Source organism: Arachis duranensis, chromosome 2 (genome assembly GCF_000817695.3).
Source record: "Arachis duranensis cultivar V14167 chromosome 2, aradu.V14167.gnm2.J7QH, whole genome shotgun sequence".
Lineage (NCBI taxonomy): Eukaryota > Viridiplantae > Streptophyta > Magnoliopsida > Fabales > Fabaceae > Arachis > Arachis duranensis.
Window position 1 is genome coordinate 6,301,580 of NC_029773.3, and position 22,379 is coordinate 6,323,958.

Genomic DNA, 22,379 nt, shown 5'->3' on the forward strand with positions numbered 1-22,379 from the left:
GAATGTAATTTACCTAATTAAATGTGTTAGGGATATTTTAGAATTATTATTTATATATAGTTAGAATGTTTTTTTTTTTGTTAGATAAACAAACTCTTTTCAATACGTAAGAATAATTTTTCCGGGTATAATATTTTCAGCAATATATAATTCTAAGAAATACATATTCAAACTCTTGAAACAAACTAAATCCCACGTTATCTAAGAATTTAATTTAGACATACACTTTTCCGAGAATATATAATGTAAATTACCACTTGAAAAGTAACATAAATTATTATTTTTAAATTTTGAATTATATTGATGGTATGATTACTCACCTAAATATAAGATACTATTGTGGGTCCAAATAGTTGATACTTAAATTCTGGTGAAAATTTTTCCGGATTCAGTATAGAGAGAATAATGTGTAGTGATCGATAAAAGGAATATATTGACCAAAGTCCAAAATGTTGTATATAAGGAAGTTATTTACGAAACAAACATGAAGTTGTAGCTACCACACCCATGCAAAATAGTAATACACCAACTTAGTTTGGAAAGCAAGAAATGAAAGGTTGCAGTCACTTGAACAAGGAATATATAATAATAATATTTTTTATTATTAAAATTTGATAATTTTATGAATGATTATATTTTTTTAAAAAGTAAAAAAATTTAGAGCTTTGAATATTTTTTACATTTTCTAAAATATTTATTTAAATATTGTCAAAAAAATTTATATTTAATAGATAAGGTATTTGTTAAATATGAAATTTTTTTATTATTTAAAAAAATATAATATTTATGAATTATTTTTTTTGTATTTTCAAATCATTTAAAGACTGTTTTATTGATAATATTTTGAGTGATCTTTTATAATAAAAATATATTTTAGAGTGAAATTATTAACATCATATTATATTTTTTTACTTCAATTAATATTTTTGATATTATACGATATTATTTTTTTAAATAATTTATTTTGATATAAGAATAAGAACTAAAACTATTATATTTATTTTTTTCATTTGATTCAAGGATCAATATGAAAATCAAGTAGTTCATTCATCTCTCGAATCGTAAAATCACTCTTATCAGACAGCTACTTCAAACCAACTACCGGTATGTTAAAATTTTTTTGAATATTAGAACGAATCAATTTAAGGTCTGGTTCGTTAGTTTGTCGATCAAATCAGTCGGTTTGATCTAATTTTAACAACTATATTCTAAAGCATGTTATCACAAATGTAAATAATTTTTTATATCCACACCATAGTCATTCCCTAAAAGATATTAAATAGATATTAAATATTTTTAGTGGTAAATATTAATTTGTTTTGTAAATACGAAAGAGAATAGTAATAGTCCTTTCCTTTCTAAATACCATGAAATTATACTTTTAATTTCTTTTTTCAATTTTAGTTTTAATTTATTATTGCTTTTTGTACTTTAAGTTAATTAATTTGGTCATATTTATTTGAAAGTACCAAAAATAAGAATAAGAACTAAAACTATTACATTTTTTGTTTTATTTGATTTCAGGATGATATAGTTTATTTATCTTCTATTATCATTAGATTATCATAACTTAGTTTGGAAAGCAAGAAATGAAAGGTTGCAGTCACTTGAACAAGGAATATATAATAATAATAATAGAATATGCACAGGAAAATAATTTTAATTAAATATTAACTAACTTTTTATTATAAAATTATTTTTAACCTTTATTTTTTGAAAAAAAAAATTAAGATTTAGAATAATAAACTTGGAATATTAATATATGATTTAAAATTTAAAATTTAAAATTTAAACTTTTTAGAATTAAAAGAATGGTTAAACTCATAATAATATTACAGCCAAAACTAAATTAAACAACTGGCGGAATATAATAATCAGGTCATTTGGCATCATTCATGTTGATATATACATGCATTTACTGAAAAAAAAAAATAAGTTCCTTTAAAAGAAGAAGAAATGCTATAAACTATTTAATGTTCAATTTAAATTTGAAGGTTCTTGGTGTCTCCTACTTTAACTATACATTTTTCAATAAAATTCCATGGACAATTGAATAGTTCAGAGAGAGAGAGAAAAAAAAAATTACTCTAAAGGCACCCAATTAAGAAAAAGAAACGTGTTGATTAGTATGTAAGTTGCAAGTTATACTAAGAATAGTGAATAATAACCACGGCATTTTTATTCTTCTAAGATAATGATGGTAATCATCTTCTATAGCAATAGGAGGTTTTGCTTTATTCTTTTGGTTCATGGACATTGATACCGTTTAAAAGTCGTTGTAAACTGAGTTATAGTCAATTTACAAGGCAACGTTGCCATCACTTGGAGCATGGAACTTTCAAGTGGGAATCTAAAAGGTGGTGATATTCATGCATTTTGTTACATGCAATATTATGCTTAGCTTATAGTAAAGGTTGTGGATCTTCTTTTTTTTATTTTAATAAGGTTAGTTGATAAACCAATAGCACAATATTATATGTGAAAAATGTTTAATATTTTTTTAGATGATGGTAATAAGATTCAATGTTGATATAATATAAAATTAATTATTCTATTAATTCTTATAGTTTGAAAATTTGTAATTGAATCTCTGTACTAAATAATTTTTTTTAATAAGATCCTTTCAAGTAGTTATCTTTCGGAAAAAAAATGCATAGTCCTAAAACAATTACTTTTAGAATAATTCATAATTCATCTTACACCAAATACAAAGATTAATATTTCGTATGTTTTAACAAAAAAATAATTAAAAGATACCTAATTAAAATTCTTTTATCAAATATAAAAAAAATTACAAAATTTTAATTTATAAAGAGCAAGTAATTAAGCTTATAATATATTTATTTGAATGTATATGAAGTAAAATTGAGAGTTTTTTCCCCCTTTTTATTTCTATGCTTCTACTTAAATATTTTTCTTCAGGCATAAACCCCCCTGGACATTACATGCATCGGCATTCTTGAGAAGGGCTACACAAACTTTATTGCATTAAATATAAGGAGAATTAGATTCTTTGAGAGGCTTAATTTTAGTGTGCAATAGTGTCAATAAATTAGAAAATACTATTAAAAATTTTTTTTTGACAAATGTTTTTGCCATGTTTATAAGAACATATTCTTAATGGAAATGGCAAATCAAATTTATTCCCCAATTAAAGTATCTGTAGATAGCTGCTTCATTAGGCCACAATCCCCACACTAAAAATGGACTTTAAAGCAGAGCCTAAATTGATTCTAAGCAAACATGAAAATGCTGTACAGCTAAAACGATTCTAATTTGGACTAATACAAGTAATCACTCAATTAAAAAAAGATTTCCACCTTGATGTTATGATCATGCAGATCATGTGCAGATACCTTTGACTACTTGACAAATAGTCTTTGTCATTATTTTTTTCGTTTAAAATGTTTAGCTTGATGTCAACTAGTTTGAAGCTAAGGAATATATCTTTACTTAGTTTCATGGAACAAGTTTAGTCACGACTATCTAGTTGCAAGTTACCTGCATAACTAAAATGGAACATTATCTAATATAAATAGTAAGCTTTTAGAACATTAGAAATTTAGTCCTCAACACAAGCCTAGAAAGGACAATGGCCATTCATGTATATGCATGCATTTATTTGTATAAACAATGCATTTGTGCACACTGACCCTGGTTCCGCCGCACCCCATAATAAGATCTGTCACAGAAAGTCAGAAACAACCCGCCCCGGTGCAGGACAGTTACTTGCAGGTCTATTGAAAAAAAAAAAAAAAATTCATATCATGATACTCGGTGAATATGACTATACAATTTCCTTTAAATACAAAATAGGACAGAGAATAAAGCAAACTTGGAAGTCACTGCTCATAATGGAGGGCTTGATGGGCCACCAAAGCGGTAGAAGGTCTAATTTGTTTGTGATTTGTCCCCCCCTTGGTCAACAACAAAGGTATAAGGGGGTTAAGGAGATCCTACTCCTAATAAAACCTGTGTTGCTTAAACCTAATTGACTCTAATTCTCAAATTTTCTTCGCCTATACTTCACTAATCTAATCTAAAACATTATGGTTACAGACAAATTCCAAGAAAAGGAACTAATTGCCAGCCATTCCGAGAAAGGGGAGAGGCCAAACCGTATCAAAGGGGTCGCGACGACATTGACCCTTGAGAATACCCATTAGCAACACTTTGTTTCTTCTTGAAATTTGTAACACTACAGTGAGGACATATATATTCTAGCCCATCTGTTTTTGCATAATCCTGCAAAGTTTGTCGAAGAAAAACGAATCTTTAAATATAATTGAAGGAACAAATGAGAATGGTATTGCACAAAATAAAATCATGATTCTTCATATATGCAACAATATGGCAAGTGACGTTATTACCTTGAATGCCCCTAACCCCTGTCTTCTGTCACATCCAAAGTGCGCCCACTCACCACATATACCACAATTCACCCAATCCCCAGCTGCACTACTGTTAAACAGTTGACATATTGTAAGAAAGAATTTACCAAAAATAGATTCTTGTACTGTATGCACCAGAACAAGAAGGAAGGTTTCATATTAAATAATTATTAAAAATAAATAAATATTAAGCACAGACCTGTGACACAACAAGCAGCACTCCCCATCCACATCATCATGTGCTAATTCATATTCTAAAAGGTAGGTTTCATAATGTCTTTTAAGTGTATTTCCAACTCCCTGCAGAAGAAGACAAATTATGTTAAAAACCTTAATCATAGCATTTAATTTCTTGTGCCATACATAGGATTAGAAAAAAACAATGTGTCCAATATTTGAAATCTCAAAAACTTAATTGGAATTCCGGAGACTACATGACAAAATATGATAGATCATGCAAGGGTGAGATACAAACAGCCATCGAACATACAGTCATTCTATTGGTGGTTGTGTAATTGCGCATCTTTGAGAAGATTTGTCCTTTCCAGTTGATGCCATTGCCAACATGAAATCCTCCCCTGGTAACCACCTAAAATACCAACAAATCAAATAACAACATTTAAAATAAATAAAAAAAGTTCATTCATTATCATTGTCATTTGCCAAGGAATAGAGGTTGACAAACTCACCTCTTTATACAAGTTGTAAAGATCAAGGCGTTTTCCATTGAGTATAGCATCAGGGAACTCAGCAAGGCCTCCTTGGGGAATCAATCGGTTATGTCCCCGAATAATTAAAAACTCCATGACATCTTTAAGAAATTCCTCCTAACAGAAATTAAAAATAATTAAATTGTTAAAGTTTTCAAAATTGCATCATGAAGATATTGGCTAACCAAATATGATTTAGTAACGTAAGTCAGGTAATGTGTTTTTAAACAATACTGAAAATCATAGTAAAGATAATGACCAAATAAAAACTCACCTCAGAGCAGGTCTGTACTGGGCCTCTGCCACAACCATGTTTCTTCAAAGGCAATGGGTTCAATGAAATAACCTGCTTAGACTGGGCGGCTCCTAAAAATGATTTTCTCTGTGATGCAGAAGTTGATCCAATGCTACTCCTCTTTGCAGGGACAACAATAGGAAAATGAGGCTCAACCGGGGCACCATCAAAACCATCTGTCTGAGAAGGTCCACTAAAAGGTGTCATTCTATGGCGACGAACATGAGGAATTGGCCTCATTGCTGATACTTTCAATCTCTGCCTAGCTGGAGTTAAGGGTGTGCTGATCCCATTTGCCATTTTCCCATCCCTTTCTTCTTCGTCTACTTTTCGAACAGCACCATCCCCTGTAAAGGCGCCATCATGAAGGGCAAGACTTGCTCCTTGGGTTGGTTCATACCTCTTTCTAGTAGGAGGGGGTGGTTTCAACCAACCAGGAGGACTGCTGAAAATCGTATTGTTTGCATAGCTATCTTTATCACAGCCTTGATAGAAGAAAAGTAAGCGCTCAGCATCATCTTTCTCAAAAGATGCTACAGGCAACCCCTGAATACTAGCAATGCCAAGTGCAACTAAACTTCGATAAGAAATATCAGGTGCTAGCTGTCTCAAAATCTGAAGGGGAGCAACAAAAAATATGATCAGAAACCAGAAAAAGAAACATAAAGAAGAGCACATTTTAACTTCATCATAACTTCAATAACAAGAAACAACTAATATGCTTAAGTATACTCAATTCCAAAGATCACAGGATATAATTAGGCAATATGCTTTATATCGAGGTATTTTTAATGAGATTCTCCAAAACAAGAAAGAAAGACTTGAAACAACATAGATACACTACATAAATGCAAGAGTTCAATTTCAAGACTCCTTTCCCTGTATCAAACACATAGACATTGTTTCTTTCCCAATACAATATTTTTTAATCCTATTTCTTAAAATGGCAGCCACATAGAACTAAAACCATAAACGGTCCCAACTATAAGACTATCAACTTGCAAGGGAAGACTCATTCATAAACTGCTTAAACAACACCAATAAAGATAACATTAGGATAAAGAACATTCAAAAGAATAAGAACCATAAAAACCTGCAAGGCCCATTGAGGAAGCTTCATGCAAACTTCAAATACAGGTGCTCCACAAGCAATTGAAGCAGATCTGCGAGGTTCGGAATAACTCTGTTTGTTCCCGTCGTTGAGTTGTGCATGAACTATTTCACTCTTCTCAATTATTTCATTTTTTATATGACTCTCCAAGAGCTTGAAAAGTAATGCAGACAGAACAAAGAATAAGATAAAATTTTCAATAGGAAAAAGTTACCTGCACAACTCATATCTTACACAGTTCATAGAATAAATTGCTTGATTTCGTAATCATACGTAAACCCAACAAGGAACATTCAGAGGATACCTGATCGTTGAAACACGTTTGTGCACTGCCTGATACCAGAAGAGAGATATGTGCTGAACTACAGGTAGATATATCACATCGCATGGTAACAACTCCACGAGAAAAAGCAGCTGCCTGAAGAGGTGGTGGGGGTGCACTGTACCAAAGCAGAAAGATATATGTTACATAGTGGCAATACCTCCATTATACAGTCCTAATGAAAAATAGACAAAGATATATAAATTTAAAAAATGAAAAAGAGAAAAAGACACAAAAGTCATCAAAACAACTAGTCACAAGTTATATCAACATGCAGAACATACCTAAACTTGCCATGGAGCTTGCAACCACGGATCTGAAATTTTAAAATAAGTAAATTGAGAAAATTACCTCAGACATCACCTTGAAGAGGTGGAAAAAATTGTGACAAAACAATATAAAATAAGAAAACAAAAAAGCTCTTAAAACAACAACATAAATCATGGATGTGTTTAAGACACAAACACAGACACGTCCACCAATGAGGGTCTTGGTGAGGAGATGTGTTAAGATAAAATCATTCATGTAACTCTAACCAACAACTTATACTTTTAGGAGAGATGGTTAATGATGGACTTTCATGGAAAGACCATCAGGCTGAATGATAATGAAAAGGCAAGCATTCCACCATTTGGTAAACAGAAAAATCTTTTGCTTGAAAAAGGGGATATATATCTTTAAGATTTCGCAAAAAAGAGAGTTTGGTCCAACTAAGATTATTTTGATTAACTATAGTGATCATACTTCAATAGTTAAGAGAGCACTGAGTCCATCCTCCAACGATCTCAGCAATGACTCGTCCTGAAAAGAAACAAGCCCATGTGTTAGCAAATCACATCTACTACGGGAAAGTACAGTTATACATGCATCTGTGCGTGTGGCAAAGTGCACGCTTAAGTGTGGTTTAGCAGACAAAACAAGGAGTAGAATTTCACAGCTTACAACGCCAGAAGGTGCACCACAAATGAGAAATCTCAAGTTCACTTCATCATCATGTATCTTTATAGCAGGAAGATCGCCTGAGGAATTTTCATCATCGTCGTCATCTTCTTCAGCCACCTCAGGAGGGTCAATGTTAATTTTGAGACAGTCACCCATAAGGTGTGGCCCCATCTCACTATCAGCATCATTGCTGTCAGTAGGAAGTACATGGTTGTTTTGAACACAGTAAAACTCAAAAGAGGCACGTGCAAGATGGAAAGCATCCCATGTATGTGTAGATGAACTGCAAAAGAAATGTTAAAATAGCATTGAATATTTGGTTACTCTCAAAATTTGTTAAACCAGGGAAAAAAAGCATACTTCTAGTTTATTACTATTTTTAGACATAATATGCCCTTTTTGTACTGGTGGCAAACAGATATACAATAACATACCTCTGGACCACTGAAAGAAATGCTTGACGAAAATGGCAGGCAGCAAAATAAGAAAACGCATTCTTCCAGAATATCACATGCGGAATTCCCTGCAAATTCAAAACTAAAAAGAATCAGTTCCCCCATAAGTTCTTAGGGTGTAAGTGGTTTACCCATTTTCTATTTCATTTTCGATAAAATAGAAAATACACATAAAAATGTTTGGTTGCAAGTCGATAAAAATATTTTTATGAAAACATTTCATAAAAGAGCCATGTTTCAGAAAATGTTATTTCCGCCTTTCCAGCACTTCTTAAAAGATATTTGGAATATATTTATGAAAACTTTTTTTCCTTTTTTGGGTTAACTTCACTCACTACTGGTTATTTCTGGTTTCGAGTCCTTGTCACTATGAAAAAGTAGTTATTCATAAAATTACTAATGAAATATATATTTCATAAGTATGTTTTGACAAAATATAATTACATTCAGTTTTTTACTTCTTAATTTTGTAATACACAAGCAAATAGGTAAATTGGCAGATGTATTAATTTTTAATTAAAATGCTTAAGTAGTTGAAAATGAAATTTAGTTTTACAGATCAAACATTTTTTTTATTCCACAATTTGAAACCAGAAATGTCTTTTAAGGCCAAATGCATTTCCTAAATTCGTAAAAATTCGAAAGTAAAATTAAAAATGATTTTAAAAAAATTTACAATCCAATCAACCCCTTAAGAATTCTCATGCAACCTTAGACAGAATTACCTTAACATGAAGAGCCTCTGCAAAATCTTCTCCATTTGGTATTTCTAAATAAACCTGTAGAAGTTGTTCAAATTATATCCAATCGAATACATACTACCAATAAAGCCAACCAAGGAGCAGAGGTTGGAGAGAAATATCACAAATCACAATCAAATATGCCAAATAGTTCGTATATGATCAGACAATATTATATAATCTTAAATATTGATTCCAACTGGCATAGACCTTGAAAGTGTGAGAAACACAAGTAAATTTTACGAGCTGTTTCCAAGTAGCACAAACTCTTCATACTTTGTTATTCCTAAATCTAAATACTCTAGTAATTCAACATTTAAAACTTTATCCAATTAACCAGCCGTAAACATAGCATTGGCAAGTTCAATATTAGTGTGATTACAATTTCTATGCAACACCACTGATCTAACATTTTTCTTAGCATGAAACTCTGTGTTCCTAATTCCTATATATGGGAAGTGGCAGTTCTGCTTATACACACACTTGCTTTCTACAACCATATTATGTGTATCCTAAAGCCCTTATAACAAGAATCACATAAAAAAGAAAAGAAATAAATAAATAGATTAAGGGGCAGCTAATTTATGAAAATACATACAGCAGTTGGCAATGTGGAACCAAAGAGCTCTGTTATATCGTCAGGATTAGACAATTTCACACCCTGCCAAACCAGCGAACCAACTTCACCATTGGCTAGCTGCTCCCCTTGTAAGTAAACAAAATTTGGCTGATATGTATCCAGAACTTTCCGAAACTGCTCCTTATCAGGATTGCTCAGGACTTGAACCTACACCAACAACAATCTACTCAGGAATATCTCTATACCTAAAAAAAGAAAAAACACCACCTAAGACCACTACACAAAACACATTTTTCCTAAATTCCAAAGTCTATACCCCCTTCTCCCACCAAAACAAATAGCTGCAAATCCACATTACAACAACACTAAGCCGTTTTCCCAGTAAGTTTGGTTTACTAAATACTATTGCATCATATGAATAACCATGTCTATATGCAAAATATCAAAATCTAGCCACTAAAACCAGCATTGTAATGTTAAGTCAGCTAAATGAACTAACGGCGCCATTTTGACTCTCCTAAACTTCACAACTCATCAAAATCTAAGCTATTGAAAGCTGCATTACAATACTATAAAGTCTCTATCTTTATACCTCAAGACGCCCTGAAGAAACCAGCTGAGGGAATGGATAATTGAGCTGATCCTGTGGTGGTGGCAGCTTCTGCTCAGAGCCACCGGTGACAGCAAGCAGAGTACAACTCTGTTTTTGAGTTCCTTGTGGATGAAACTGAAACATCTTTTCAACAACAACCACCACCACCACCACACAGACGCACTAAAGAATCAAACTTCGACCAACAATAGCCTCTGCAACAAAAATAAACATAAATAAATAAATAAATAAAGTACAGAAAAAAGAAAAAGAAAAAGAAAAAACGGAGTAATTGAGAGATAGATAGTTCGAAACCCTAAGCTGGGATGCGGTGAGTCGGCTATAGAGGGAGGAGAGGTGGCTGCAATGGTGTTGATTTGGAAACTAATTGAGAGTTCTCAAAACCCTAAAACGATGAATTTGGGATTGGATTTGAGAATCAAACAACAACAACGAGATGAAGAACAAGATGATGATTGAGGAAGCATGTGGATTCACATTTGTTCTTGTTCTTCTAAAACCGAAAACGACACCGTTTTGCATCCTTTTACCTTTAAAAAAAAATCTTTTTGAAACCTGCTGTAGATTATAGAAAATAATCAAAGATTTTATCCAAGTCTACATGTTTCATATTCTTGAATTAGAGTGTGATTGCCCATCTTTCAACAAATAATAAGTGGATTATTAATCATTTTTTTAAAATAATAATAATTTAATAAGGACTCCTCCTACCATTCTTTTTCTTTTCAAAAAAATTAGAAACTATAAAGGATTAATAATTTTTTTCCGCTAATATACAAACCTTTTAATATTTTATCAATTTTTATATATACTATCATATGAATTCAGTATAATTTATATTTATATACAAATTGAGTAATTGACAGAAAATATATATACATAAATGACTATGGTCCAATTTCAATAAACAGTTTAATTAAGTTTTTTTTAAAAAATAATTTAAATAATAAATAATTATATTAAAAATAACTTATAAATAAATTATTTTATATTTGAGTTTTTAATTCTAAAATATTTATTTTATAGAAATATGATAAAAAAAAAGTAATATTATGAGAAAAGTTATTTTTTTAATTTTTTTATAAACTCTTAAATAAATTCTTAGAAAACTACACTTTGATTTTGAAAATTGCACCAACCATTAATACTACTATATTTCATAAGTCAAAAGTTTAAAAAAAATAACTTTTAAATTTTTCAAACGTATATTATTTATTTTTAAACTATATTATTTATTTTTAGTTATGTAATTCGTGTTTATGGATATAAATCACAGAACTACTTACAGTTAAAACTTAAAAGTACACTTTTAAATGCATGACCAATGACCATACATGTACTTGAAATTTTGAGAAAAGATAAAGATGCACAGCTCAAATGCATATACATTAATGTTTGTGTTGGTTTATGGAATTCTTGCATTACATGAAAGTAGGTACCGTGATACACGGACCTGGGTCACGAAATTGCATTATGCTGAAAATACTTGGGTCAATATTTTTGTTGAAATGGGTCCACTGTATGATTTCTTTAGAAGTTTTTGTCTCTTTTCCAATGCATGTCCCTCTCGGCCCAATGAGGCCCAAAACACCCAATGTTTCAAGTTCTTCTTGTGTTTAATATTGTAAGATGTGTGTTGTCCAATCCACCGACCAAAAAAAATATATATTGTAAAATGTGTGTCATGTTGTAGTAAAAATTAAAAATAGATGAATCAAACGAGTGATTGAGTAGCCGGAGAGCCTTAGCTCAGGTGGTGTTTCACCCCTTCCCCACCACTAGGTCTAGAGTTTAAACTCTAGAGGATGCATTTGAGGGAAAAAAATATGATAAATATATGAGGAGTGTGTAGATGTGTTGTATACTTAGGATTGAAATTGTCTAATTCATTGGAGTATTTAGGGTTGGGGTTGTCCAACTAGTAAATTAAGGTCCGTTTGAGAAATTTTAAAAATAACTTTTTTGAATTTTTTTTACTTATGAAAATTAGTAGTATTAATATCTGGTCCAATTTTTAAAACTAAATTGCAACTTTAAGAAGCTATTTAAGAGCTTATAGGAGTTTATATTTAGAATTTAGCTAATATATATTTTCTACTTAATACTAAATTAAGAAAGTTGTTATGAAAATATGTAAAGTCTTATACATTTTTTATGCATTTTACTCTTAGTCTTTTTTTTTTTTTTTTAAACAATACACTCTTAGTCTTAGAGCTTACATTATTAGCTAAATCCTTATATTTACTAATAAAAACCTTAAATTAAACTCACACCTAAACCATAGGAACTGTGAAGAGTTGAAGAAACCAATAAAGGTAGCGTCGGTAAAGAATAGAGAAACACAGTTCAGTCACGTTTTATTATGGTTGATTTTCTTGGTCGGTTCCTATATTTGAATTCTACTTTTAATATATGTTTCCAACAATACAAAATGAAAAATATTGCTATATAATATACATAGAGTAGGTTATAGTAATCCGCTCACCTTTAAAATGTGTTTATGGTTTCAAAATCTTGTTTAGATAAGTTTTGAAAAATAAAAAGTTATAATTTATTTAAAATATTTTTTTCAATTAATCATGTTTAAATATAATAATATACAAATATTTTTTGTCTATTTATTATGTTAAATATAATGACAATAGATGAATTTAAAATATCTGGACTAACAATAATTGCTTAACTAATAATATTTTATTATACTCATACATATTATTATACTAATGGCATCAAGTATTTTTTTTTAAATCCTTCAAATTTTATACTTAATAATGTTTAGTCACTAGTGTACATTGTTCAAGAGAATATAAATTAAAAAGACACTATATTTAACTTAAAATTTTAAGATAGTAAATTAATGTATCTCTTATCTTATAAACTTTTTACTTTTTTTATTTTTTCAATGTAAAATTAATTTTATACACTACTCACCTTGCAATATTAACAGAAAAGAAGTAGTTTTATGTATTAAACGTTTTAAAATAGAACCTATCAATTATTTTTTAATTAAGAGAATAAAATATATTTTTTAACTTTTTTTTAATATTTTTTATATTTCTTTTTATCTCATTTATAAAATATACGAAGAGATATCACATTTTACTCCTTAAAAAAGGAAAAACCAATTCCAAATGCTTCATATATTAAATTGGATTTGGATTCTCTAAAGTTTGAATTTTACTTTAGCTAAATATGATCTTCTATCTTTGAATAGTTTCTCTTCCATATTTATTTTTAGTCCTACCTATAAAATAAATGATGAGATATTACACTTTACTCTCTAAAAATAAAATTCAAATTTTAGAGAATCCAAATCCTATTAAATTATTATCCACACTACCCAAAAGTAAAATTGCTGCCCATAATGTTTCATAATGAAAAGGGCATAAAGTCTCACAAACATCACATTCTGATGTTTCCAACTTTCCATTTTGCATTTTTCCAAAATGGATGCTAAGTTTCATTCCCACACTATCCAAGGGAGATTATTCTTTCCCTGATTATGAATATTATATTTTTTATCCTTAGAAATTAGAATTCTACAATATAGGGGGTGCCACTTGGATCTCATCTTTAGGGCATCTATTCACCTATACACATCAAAGTGCCTATACTGTCACTTTTTCTTCTTGGAATGTTGTGATTAAGGAATAAAATAGATATATATGTATGTTTATTTATAAAAAAATAGGATAAATTTTTTGTTTAAAATAATGTCCATTTTAAATATCAAAATGACATTATAAATTCTTTGCGTAACATTCTTAATTTAATTTAATTTAATTGTGATCATTGAATATGAAGTTATGAACTCATTACAGATATCTATATATTAAAAATAACTTTAAACTTTATAGAAGTTCTTTTTCATAATATCTTTTAGATACTTATTTTTGAATAATTTATTTTTAATAAAAAATTGTACATTAATTTAACCAACAAATACAAATAATATATTCCACTAATAAGGAGGAAAAATATATTCTTTATTTCTAATAGTATTTTTTAAAAAAAACTTTAAAATTTAATTTATATCAATTAACTCTAAATTCGCAATAAGTCAATAAAATTTCATTGATATAATTAGACTATCTTTTATCAATGTCACGTGACCGTCACATCGGTAAAATGTTACTAAAATATAAAATAAAAATATAATAATTAAACCGATGATAAAGATTTGTCAATATTAATTGATAATATTTAATTATTTAATTTTAGACTGTTGTGGTATTTGTAAATAATAAAATTGAACCCTTTTTTTAATTATAGACGGCCTAGTAGCCGGAAGTTATTTTCTTTAAACATACTATATTGGTTAATGATTATAATAGAATAAATTAGATGCACTTTATAGAACATCCAAAATCAACTTTGAGCTGTTGGTGGCACAATTCTTTCATTACATACGTCTTCAAAAAAAATTGCTCTTTTAACTTAAATTTTAAAAAATTACGACAGAATTTTCCATAGAATTAGAAGACTTTAACTTGTCAGTCCTCATATACAATCCAAATTGTTTGAATGCTACATAATCATTAGGATGAAGAAATTTTAACAAAATCAATTTTAAATAGAAAAAAGTACATGAACTAAACATAAAATCACATCATTAATATTAGGAAAAATCAAAATAAAATTATTTTAAACTTCTATAAACCCTAAATAGTCAAATAGAGATGAATGACCTGCTTATATTTTATAGGAGTACTGTTAGGAAGTCAATAGCTTAAACGTACAATGTGTATAATGGGCTAAATCTTTGGTCCATGAATAAAATGAACACCACCCATACTATCCAGAATAATCATCCGAATACCACGAATAATAAACATTTCATGTCATAAAACCACTCATCCCAAATACTTAAGCTGATTTTGGGGTTCATCAAGAATCAAACTCTTGACCTTCCGGATCTAAAACTCTAATACCATGTCATGAATCCACTCATCCCAAAAACGTAACCTAACAGCACAATGTAACACTAATGGTCATATCTCTAATACTTCCTAAACCTCCATTGTACATATTGTACGCTTAGGCTATTGACTCCCTATACTTTCTCAACTTATAGAGTCTACGACAAAAAAAAAAAAAGGATGACAACAAAGGAGGGTGAACACAATAAGACTAATGACGTAGTCACATAGAGGTAGAAATACAACGAAAGACAGATTTACAAAAATTGCGACTCAAAGATAAATTTGCAAGAGACGAGGTCGATGGTAGAGACAAATCCACTTTTATTGTTGTGGGGGCAATTTTTCCCACTAAAATTTGAAAATGTCCTTAATAGTACATAAAAATTATGCATAATTGTCCCCATTATATTAAATTTGATCCTATCATTCTATCTCTCATTTTATTTTGTGATATATATATTATATTTCTATTGTCAAAATTTTCTAAATTCGTCATTGGTCAAGGGAGATTATCAACAAGAGGTTGGCTTTGACCCGACGAGAGATGATAGAGAGGAAAAGCGTCGGCGAGAGGTGAATTTGTAGGGTGGGCGACATAAATGTAGGGGTACGACGAAAAAGGAGAGTTTAAGGGGTGAGATGCGAGGACAAAGAGAGCGGTTGTAAGAAAGCTGAGGAATTTCAGATCTAATAAAAAATTTTAGAACAAATATATTGATCTAGAACAAATTTTTATTCACTATAAGTCTTCACTAACTACTTGGGTCGATAGATTGGTCCCTCTTTTACTTTCAATTAAATTTCGAATATACAAATTAAACAAATAAGTTCTTAATAAATTTTACTATAAGATAATTAAATCCTATAAAATATTACTATAAGACAAATTAATCTATTTCAAAATGACAAATGTACTAATCTAAACTTTTTAAAGACTAATTTGAGTATTTACTCTTAAACTAAGTTATTAACACATTAAAATGTATTTTAATTTTTTTTTGAAAATAAGAGCTCAACACAATAAAGTGGAGCGTACAGAGCTAGACAGCAACTCTAACTAAACTAACCACACACCCGGACATCAAATAGTCCCCATGTTATCTTCGGTATAGCCATCAACAACAAAAGAGATCAACACCTATCTACTTGTTAACGCTGGTCACAGTCATGTTGATGATCTCTTCAACACTTTTGCTTTTATTCTGAAAAATCATCATGTTCCTTTCCATCCAAATATTCCACACGATAGCACAAAAGCATCTTATCCTATGCTTGCGATCCTCCTTCTTCCTCGGTTCCTCTGTCCAATTTAAAAAGTGCTCTTTCATTGAACCCAAATACGACCATTGATGGCCAAAACCCGACATTCAAGCGCTCCAAACCTGCTAAGCAAATGCACATCCTAGAAACAAGTGATGTACAAATTTCATATCATTATTACACAGAACACAGACATTATCTTCCGGTCTGACAATTCCAAATCGGCTTAACATTTCCTTTGTATTCACCCTGCCTATCAAGACAAACCAAGTAAACAGCTCCACTCTTGGTGGAACCAAACCTTTCTAAATGGTTCTAGTGAAGCTGTAACTGGTAACCTCCTCTGGAATCAATTCTTCCTGCATCACCTGCACAAATGAGTTAGTTGAAAAAATACCTTGTCTATCATATTTCCACACCATTCTATCCTCCCGGTTACGTACTAATCTCACAGGTCTTAGAGCCTCATGTAATTGACTCAGGAGTTCTAACTCCCATTGGAAGTTCCATACCCAGACTAGCACATCTCAAAACCCGCAATCCCCAATGACAGATCCACATTGGTTTGAAACAGAGAAAAGCCTTGGGAACCGATCCTTTAGAGATCCACAAAATAACCATACATCCTCCGAAAACCTAGTCCGTCGCCCATCTCCAATCTCCATTGACAACCCTGTAACCAGCTTATCCCTTATACGTTGATTCGTGCTCTGTAACTGGCATATATCCTTCCACGGTCCTCCTTTAGTAGGTAGCACTTGAGTTGGCAATAGCTCATTGGGATTTAGATTATTACACGAACATACAATCTTCTTTCACAATCGGCACTCTTCTTTTGCAAACCTCCACCACCACTTAAACAGAAGGGCTGCATTACGAATCATAGCATCACCAACTCCCAGCCCTTCTAGTTTCTTGAGGGCTTGAACTACTTCTCATCTTACTAGTGCCATACCGTTTCTCCCATCTTCCTTACTCCACAGGAATCTTCTTTGCAATGCAATCAATTTTTCAGCAACAGCCTTCGGCATCTTGAACAAGTTCAAATAATAAACTAGCAAACTATTCAAGACTGACTTAATGAGTACCAACTTACCAGCTTTGTTTAGCACCTTAGATTTCCACAGGCTGAGTTTCTCCTCCACTTTGTCTATTATAGGCTTCCATGTCTTCACCAACCTTGGATTTGCTCCTAAAGAGATCCCAAGGTATTTAATTGGAAGAGTGTCCCCCTTACAACCCAATAAGTTGCACATACGCTGGACCCATTGCTCATCACAATTAATTGAAATCAAACTGGACTTATCAAAATTGATCCTGAGTCCTGACATCAACTCAAAACATCGCAGTAACCTCTTGTAGTTCTGAATAGACTCCTCTTTCGGTGGACAAAATAGAATAGTTTCATCAGCAAACTGCAGGTGTGACAATTCGATACTCTCTCTCCCAACCAACAACGGTGATATACGTCCGTTCCTGATTGTCTCCCCAACTATTCGATGCAACACATCCACAACCAGTACAAATAAGAAGGGGGAAAGTGGGTCACCATGTCTCAAGTCTCTTTCCATTTTAAAAGGCTTAAATGGCGAACCATTTATCAGAACTGACATAGATGCAGTTGTCACACACTTCATGACCCACGCTCTCCATTTATGCCCAAAACCCATCTTTTGTAAGACAATATCCACAAAGCTCTACTTGACTCTATCATATGCTTTCTGAAAATCTAACTTGATTATTGCTGCCTTCTTTTTCCTCAGTTTAAGCCAGTTTACTGTTTCACACGCAATAAGTGCGCCATCATGTATTTTTCTTCCCTTGACAAATGCACTTTGAGTCTCTCCTACTAATTCCGGCATCACAGCCCTCATCTTCCTAACTAGTACCTTCGAAATAACTTTGTAGACGCACCCCACCATACTAATAGGTCGTAAATCTTTGATCTTCTTTGCACCAACAAGTTTGGGTGCTAGCGCCACCCAAGTGATATTAGCATCTACCGGTAATCTTGATGTCTGAAAGAACCCCATCAATATTGCCGTGAATTCAGTCCCAATTTCCCCCAGCACCTCTTAATGAAATTTATGTTGTACCCATCACAGCCTGGCGCTTTAGATGACTCACAGTCCCAAACAACCTCTTTGATCTCCTCAGCGGACGGCAGTTCCTCTAGAGACAAAGCATCTCCCTCATCTATCTTACCCACCAAACCATCTATAAATCCCATCATAGAAGAAGCTTCCTGATGATATAAATTCTTGTAGAACTCTCTGATAGCTATCTTGATTCTCGCTTGATTCTTGACTTGTTTGTCGTTTATTACCAATGTATCAATCATATTATTCCGTCTCCTTGCTGATGCTATATTGTGAAAGTATCTTGTATTTTTGTCCATCTCCTTCGCATGCCGAGACCGAGACATCTGTTTCCAATGGACTTCCTTCCTTACATACCATATCTCACAACAAGAGACTAACGCCTTTCTTCTAGCCTCAAACGTTTCATCATACCCGCCATTGATTACCATGTCATCAATTCTCTTGATTTCTTCCTCAAACTTAGTAATTTTGTTGTCTATCCCACCAAAGTTTGCCTTATGCCGTCTTCCCAATGGAACCATCAGCGGCTTTAGTTTATCTGTGAACTGTATATCCCCCAATCCTCTCAACTCTTCTTTAACCATGCTAAGAAAACCCTCATGTGTAAACTACGAATCGAGACTTCGGAACAGTCTTGGACCTCCCTTCATCTTCTTGTCCTCAACTATTATAGGGCAATAGTCTGACAAACCCCTTGGCCCACCTCATAGCCGAGTATCCGGAAACTCTTCTAGCCACTCCATGTTAACCAACGCTCTATCTATACATTTGCAAGAGCGTCCCTGAAACCATGTAAACTTGCGTTCAGTGAGCGACAGATCCACTAAGTGCATATCTTGTACCCAAACCTTGAACTCTTTCGCAGACAGAGGTAAGCTAGTGGCACCTTTCCGTTCCTCCACATGGACTATTTCATTAAAGTCTCCCAGAAAATAGCACGGAACCTGACATAACCCAGCTATATAACTCAGCTCCTCCCAAACATGAGTCTTTTTGTCTCTATTATGTGCACGATAGACCAAGAACAAAGCGCAATTGAAACTACTCTTTAACACTATGCCTTCAACACACAACCACCTCTCCCCCTTGTAGCAATTATTCATTTTAAACACACATTCATCCCATATTAGCAAAAATCCACCAGAAGCACCATCAGAACCTACATATTCCTAACCTGCACCATCATGCCCCCATAACCTTGCAACGTCAAATTTCGTCACAACTTGCCTTTTAGTCTCAATCAATCCTAACATATTCAAGTTATATTTTTTCTTTAGGTCGTTCACCATCCTCAACTTCCCATCCCCCCGTAATCCCCTAACATTCCAAACACTAACAATCTTTGAAGATTTTTTTACACACCTGTTTTTTATGTTTGGGTTTGCACCGTCTCATTTTTTTCTGCTTAGCCACTTTTATTTTCCGAGCTATTTCTTCGTTCTGTGCCTATAGAATTGTCATAATGTCTTCCTCTTCGTTGTACATCACAGCCCCTGACTCTGTGGCCAGCTCCCTTGTCCTTCTATTTTCTAGTAATTGTTCCCTCAATAATGAGTTATGGTTGTCACTGTCTTCTGCTTCCTTATCTGTACCCTCATAGCTAAGTCCATCCTCTCTAATACCAGCGTGATCATGTCCGCCTACTCTCCTACCAATCTGAACAAGCCCCTGGTCCATGCAACCCCCATTCTGTATCGCACATCTCTCCTCCCCGATTCCATCTGCTTCGCCTCTTCCTTCGGCTTCCACTCCCTGCTGATCCGCTCCGCCACAACCTCCATTGGTGCCTTCGATTGCTGGGTTCTCTGCCCCGCCAACCGTCCCAGTCCTGGCGTTGTCGATAGACTCACCTTCATCGGCATGGGCGCGTTCCTCTCCGCCACGGAAGTACCGACAGCGTAGGCCCCCGACTCACCGAGTACCTTTGTGGCGTCCCCCATCATGTGCACCGCTTTGACTTCAAAAAGGTCTTTTCCCTGCGCGCTGTCTTCGTTTCTCTCGCCCACTGCAATTCGCAACCCACTCCTGTCACAAGTATTGCAGACCCGATCCGCAAGATCCAACGCAGATGCAGGAGCTGCCCCCTTGGACGTTGCTAGCGTTGGGCCTAGCAAGGCCTGATTCCCTTCCAATTTCTTCTTGTAACCGGTCCAAGGCTTGATTAAGCAACCATTTTTTCGTTCCTCCCTAATGGACCTCCTGCCCATCCCATTAAGCTCACATGTCCATGTTTTTTCAAAGCCTGCCCCACAATTCATAACGTTTCCTCCCCCTAAATCTGGCAAGTTTTGATTATCGCCAGTAACTGACCGATTTGTTTTGATCTCTCCGCGATTACGATAGTTATTGATATTAACCCATTCATTCAAAATTAATTTCGAAATTACAAATCTGCCCTCGTCTTCTTCCTCCCCTCGTACAACCATCATCACCAGCTCTTCATTCTGGCTTCCTTCATGTAAACCTTCCGCCCCCTGCCGCTGCCTCAAATCCAGTCCTGGGCTCTTACTTGTGTTACCGTGATGCCATTTTACACTTGTCCCTTCATCTCCAGTGTTCCTCGTGCACTGTAAATTACATGCTTCATGTCCAACCTCCTTTACTAGAATATCAATTCCTCCCATACCAACAGTGATATGGATCCATTCTTGAATCACATCCATTACACAAGTATCAATCTGAACACGTCCGACAGTGAAGGAGTTACATAATTCCGTCTCTCTGTTACATCCAACGACTTCGCCCCATTGATCTCCTATAGTTTTGAACGTATCGACTGACCATGCGTGCAGCGACATCTCAAAACATTCCAGCCACACTCTACGAGTTTTACTATGCTCCGACTCCTCCCATCTCCATACACTGTGAAACAAACGTAGGAGACCATTCATGTTCAATATATAAGTTTCCTCAGCATGCAAAACACTGTCAAATGTTAAAAGCGCTTTGTATGCTCCCATTTGCCGAACTTGGACAACATTTGGAACGTTCTTTGTAAACATTGTCCTTAAAGAAGCAAAATTGATAGGCCTCGCCGTGCCTCCTACAAGACTTCTCTGTAGCCATTCCACGTTTTCTGCCGCCACTGCCACTTCAACCTTCTTCGTCCATCCATTTCCATGCGGGTCATTTTCAACCTTTTGTGCTCTTAATTCATGTCCAGACGACAGAGAATCATGTTGCACTGCTTCCATGCGTGGTTTTCGAGTATTGAGGTTTTGAGTGACATCACTTCTTTTGTACTTAGCTTCTCCCACAAAGACAATTTTCCCTCTCAGCTTCACTCGATTCATTTCTGCTATTGCTTTCAACGCCCCTCCTTTTGTTGTGTATCGAATGAAAGCAATCATGTATATGATCTCACTTTTATGTTTTCAAGATAGATAAATATCATTGATGCATCCCGTCTAATTGAATAAATGGAATAATTCTCTCTTTGATATATCCTCAGGAAGATTACTCACAAATATAGAGAATGATTCATTCTCCAGCCGCCGATAATGTTCTCGATTCCAAACCCTTGAATCCTTGCCATGTTCCTTAGACCTACCCCTCCTTGTGTTTCCCACCCAAATACTCTCTCTTTCTTTCTCTCTCATCTCACTAAGTAGCTTTTAAAAATAAATTCTCACCTGCTTTGTTCGGATTCCAGAGTGTGAAGTTAAACTTTGAGGAGGAACACAACAAAACACCAGAAAGAGAATCTCTGCTTATAATTTTATTTATGTAATGTCATGTTCCATACCACAAGTTACACATGTACTAATTGCAAATTAGGCACAATAAAAATAAATCTCTCTACTCGTTACTCCACCGTGTGGACCAATAATATAAATTATCAAGCAATAATAAAAGCTGCGTAAAGTAACACTATCTCACTATAAGTATTTTGGATAGAGAAATGACATATAGAAAAGCTTTGAAAAAAAAAAGGGA

General features: G+C 33.3%; 2 protein-coding genes across 2 annotated transcripts; both read right to left on the bottom strand.

Annotated features, from left to right (window-relative positions):
- Positions 1 to 3,749: 3,749 nt before the first annotated feature.
- Positions 3,750 to 10,348, bottom strand: LOC107473204 (AT-rich interactive domain-containing protein 4). The gene is made up of 15 exons (XM_016092755.3): positions 10,139 to 10,348; positions 9,565 to 9,753; positions 8,952 to 9,005; positions 8,206 to 8,294; positions 7,772 to 8,054; positions 7,574 to 7,630; positions 7,114 to 7,145; positions 6,812 to 6,947; positions 6,490 to 6,660; positions 5,376 to 6,011; positions 5,081 to 5,218; positions 4,882 to 4,980; positions 4,591 to 4,691; positions 4,371 to 4,461; positions 3,750 to 4,245 (listed from the first exon to the last, which is right to left on the bottom strand). The coding sequence occupies exons 1-15, from the start codon at positions 10,280 to 10,282 to the stop codon at positions 4,123 to 4,125; spliced, it is 2,343 nt and encodes a 780-aa protein (XP_015948241.1). The 5' UTR covers positions 10,283 to 10,348; the 3' UTR covers positions 3,750 to 4,122.
- An 8,025-nt stretch (positions 10,349 to 18,373) lies between these two features.
- LOC107473275 (uncharacterized) lies at positions 18,374 to 19,027 on the bottom strand. The gene has a single exon (XM_016092827.1). It carries the CDS (start codon positions 19,025 to 19,027, stop codon positions 18,374 to 18,376), a length of 654 nt encoding a protein of 217 aa, XP_015948313.1.
- Positions 19,028 to 22,379: the final 3,352 nt, after the last annotated feature.

Bases quoted from the DNA above. Each gene is read 5' to 3' on its own strand.
- LOC107473204 (XM_016092755.3), bottom strand. From the start codon at position 10,282: ATGTTTCAGTTTCATCCACAAGGAACTCAAAAACAGAGTTGTACTCTG. The intron at 7,631-7,771 runs GTAAGCTGTGAA...GTTTCTTTTCAG, and splicing joins GTGGTGCACCTTCTGGCGTT to GACGAGTCATTGCTGAGATC. The intron at 6,012-6,489 runs GTTTTTATGGTT...GCTCCCCTTCAG, and splicing joins TTCCTCAATGGGCCTTGCAG to ATTTTGAGACAGCTAGCACC.
- LOC107473275 (XM_016092827.1), bottom strand. From the start codon at position 19,027: ATGGTTAAAGAAGAGTTGAGAGGATTGGGGGATATACAGTTCACAGAT.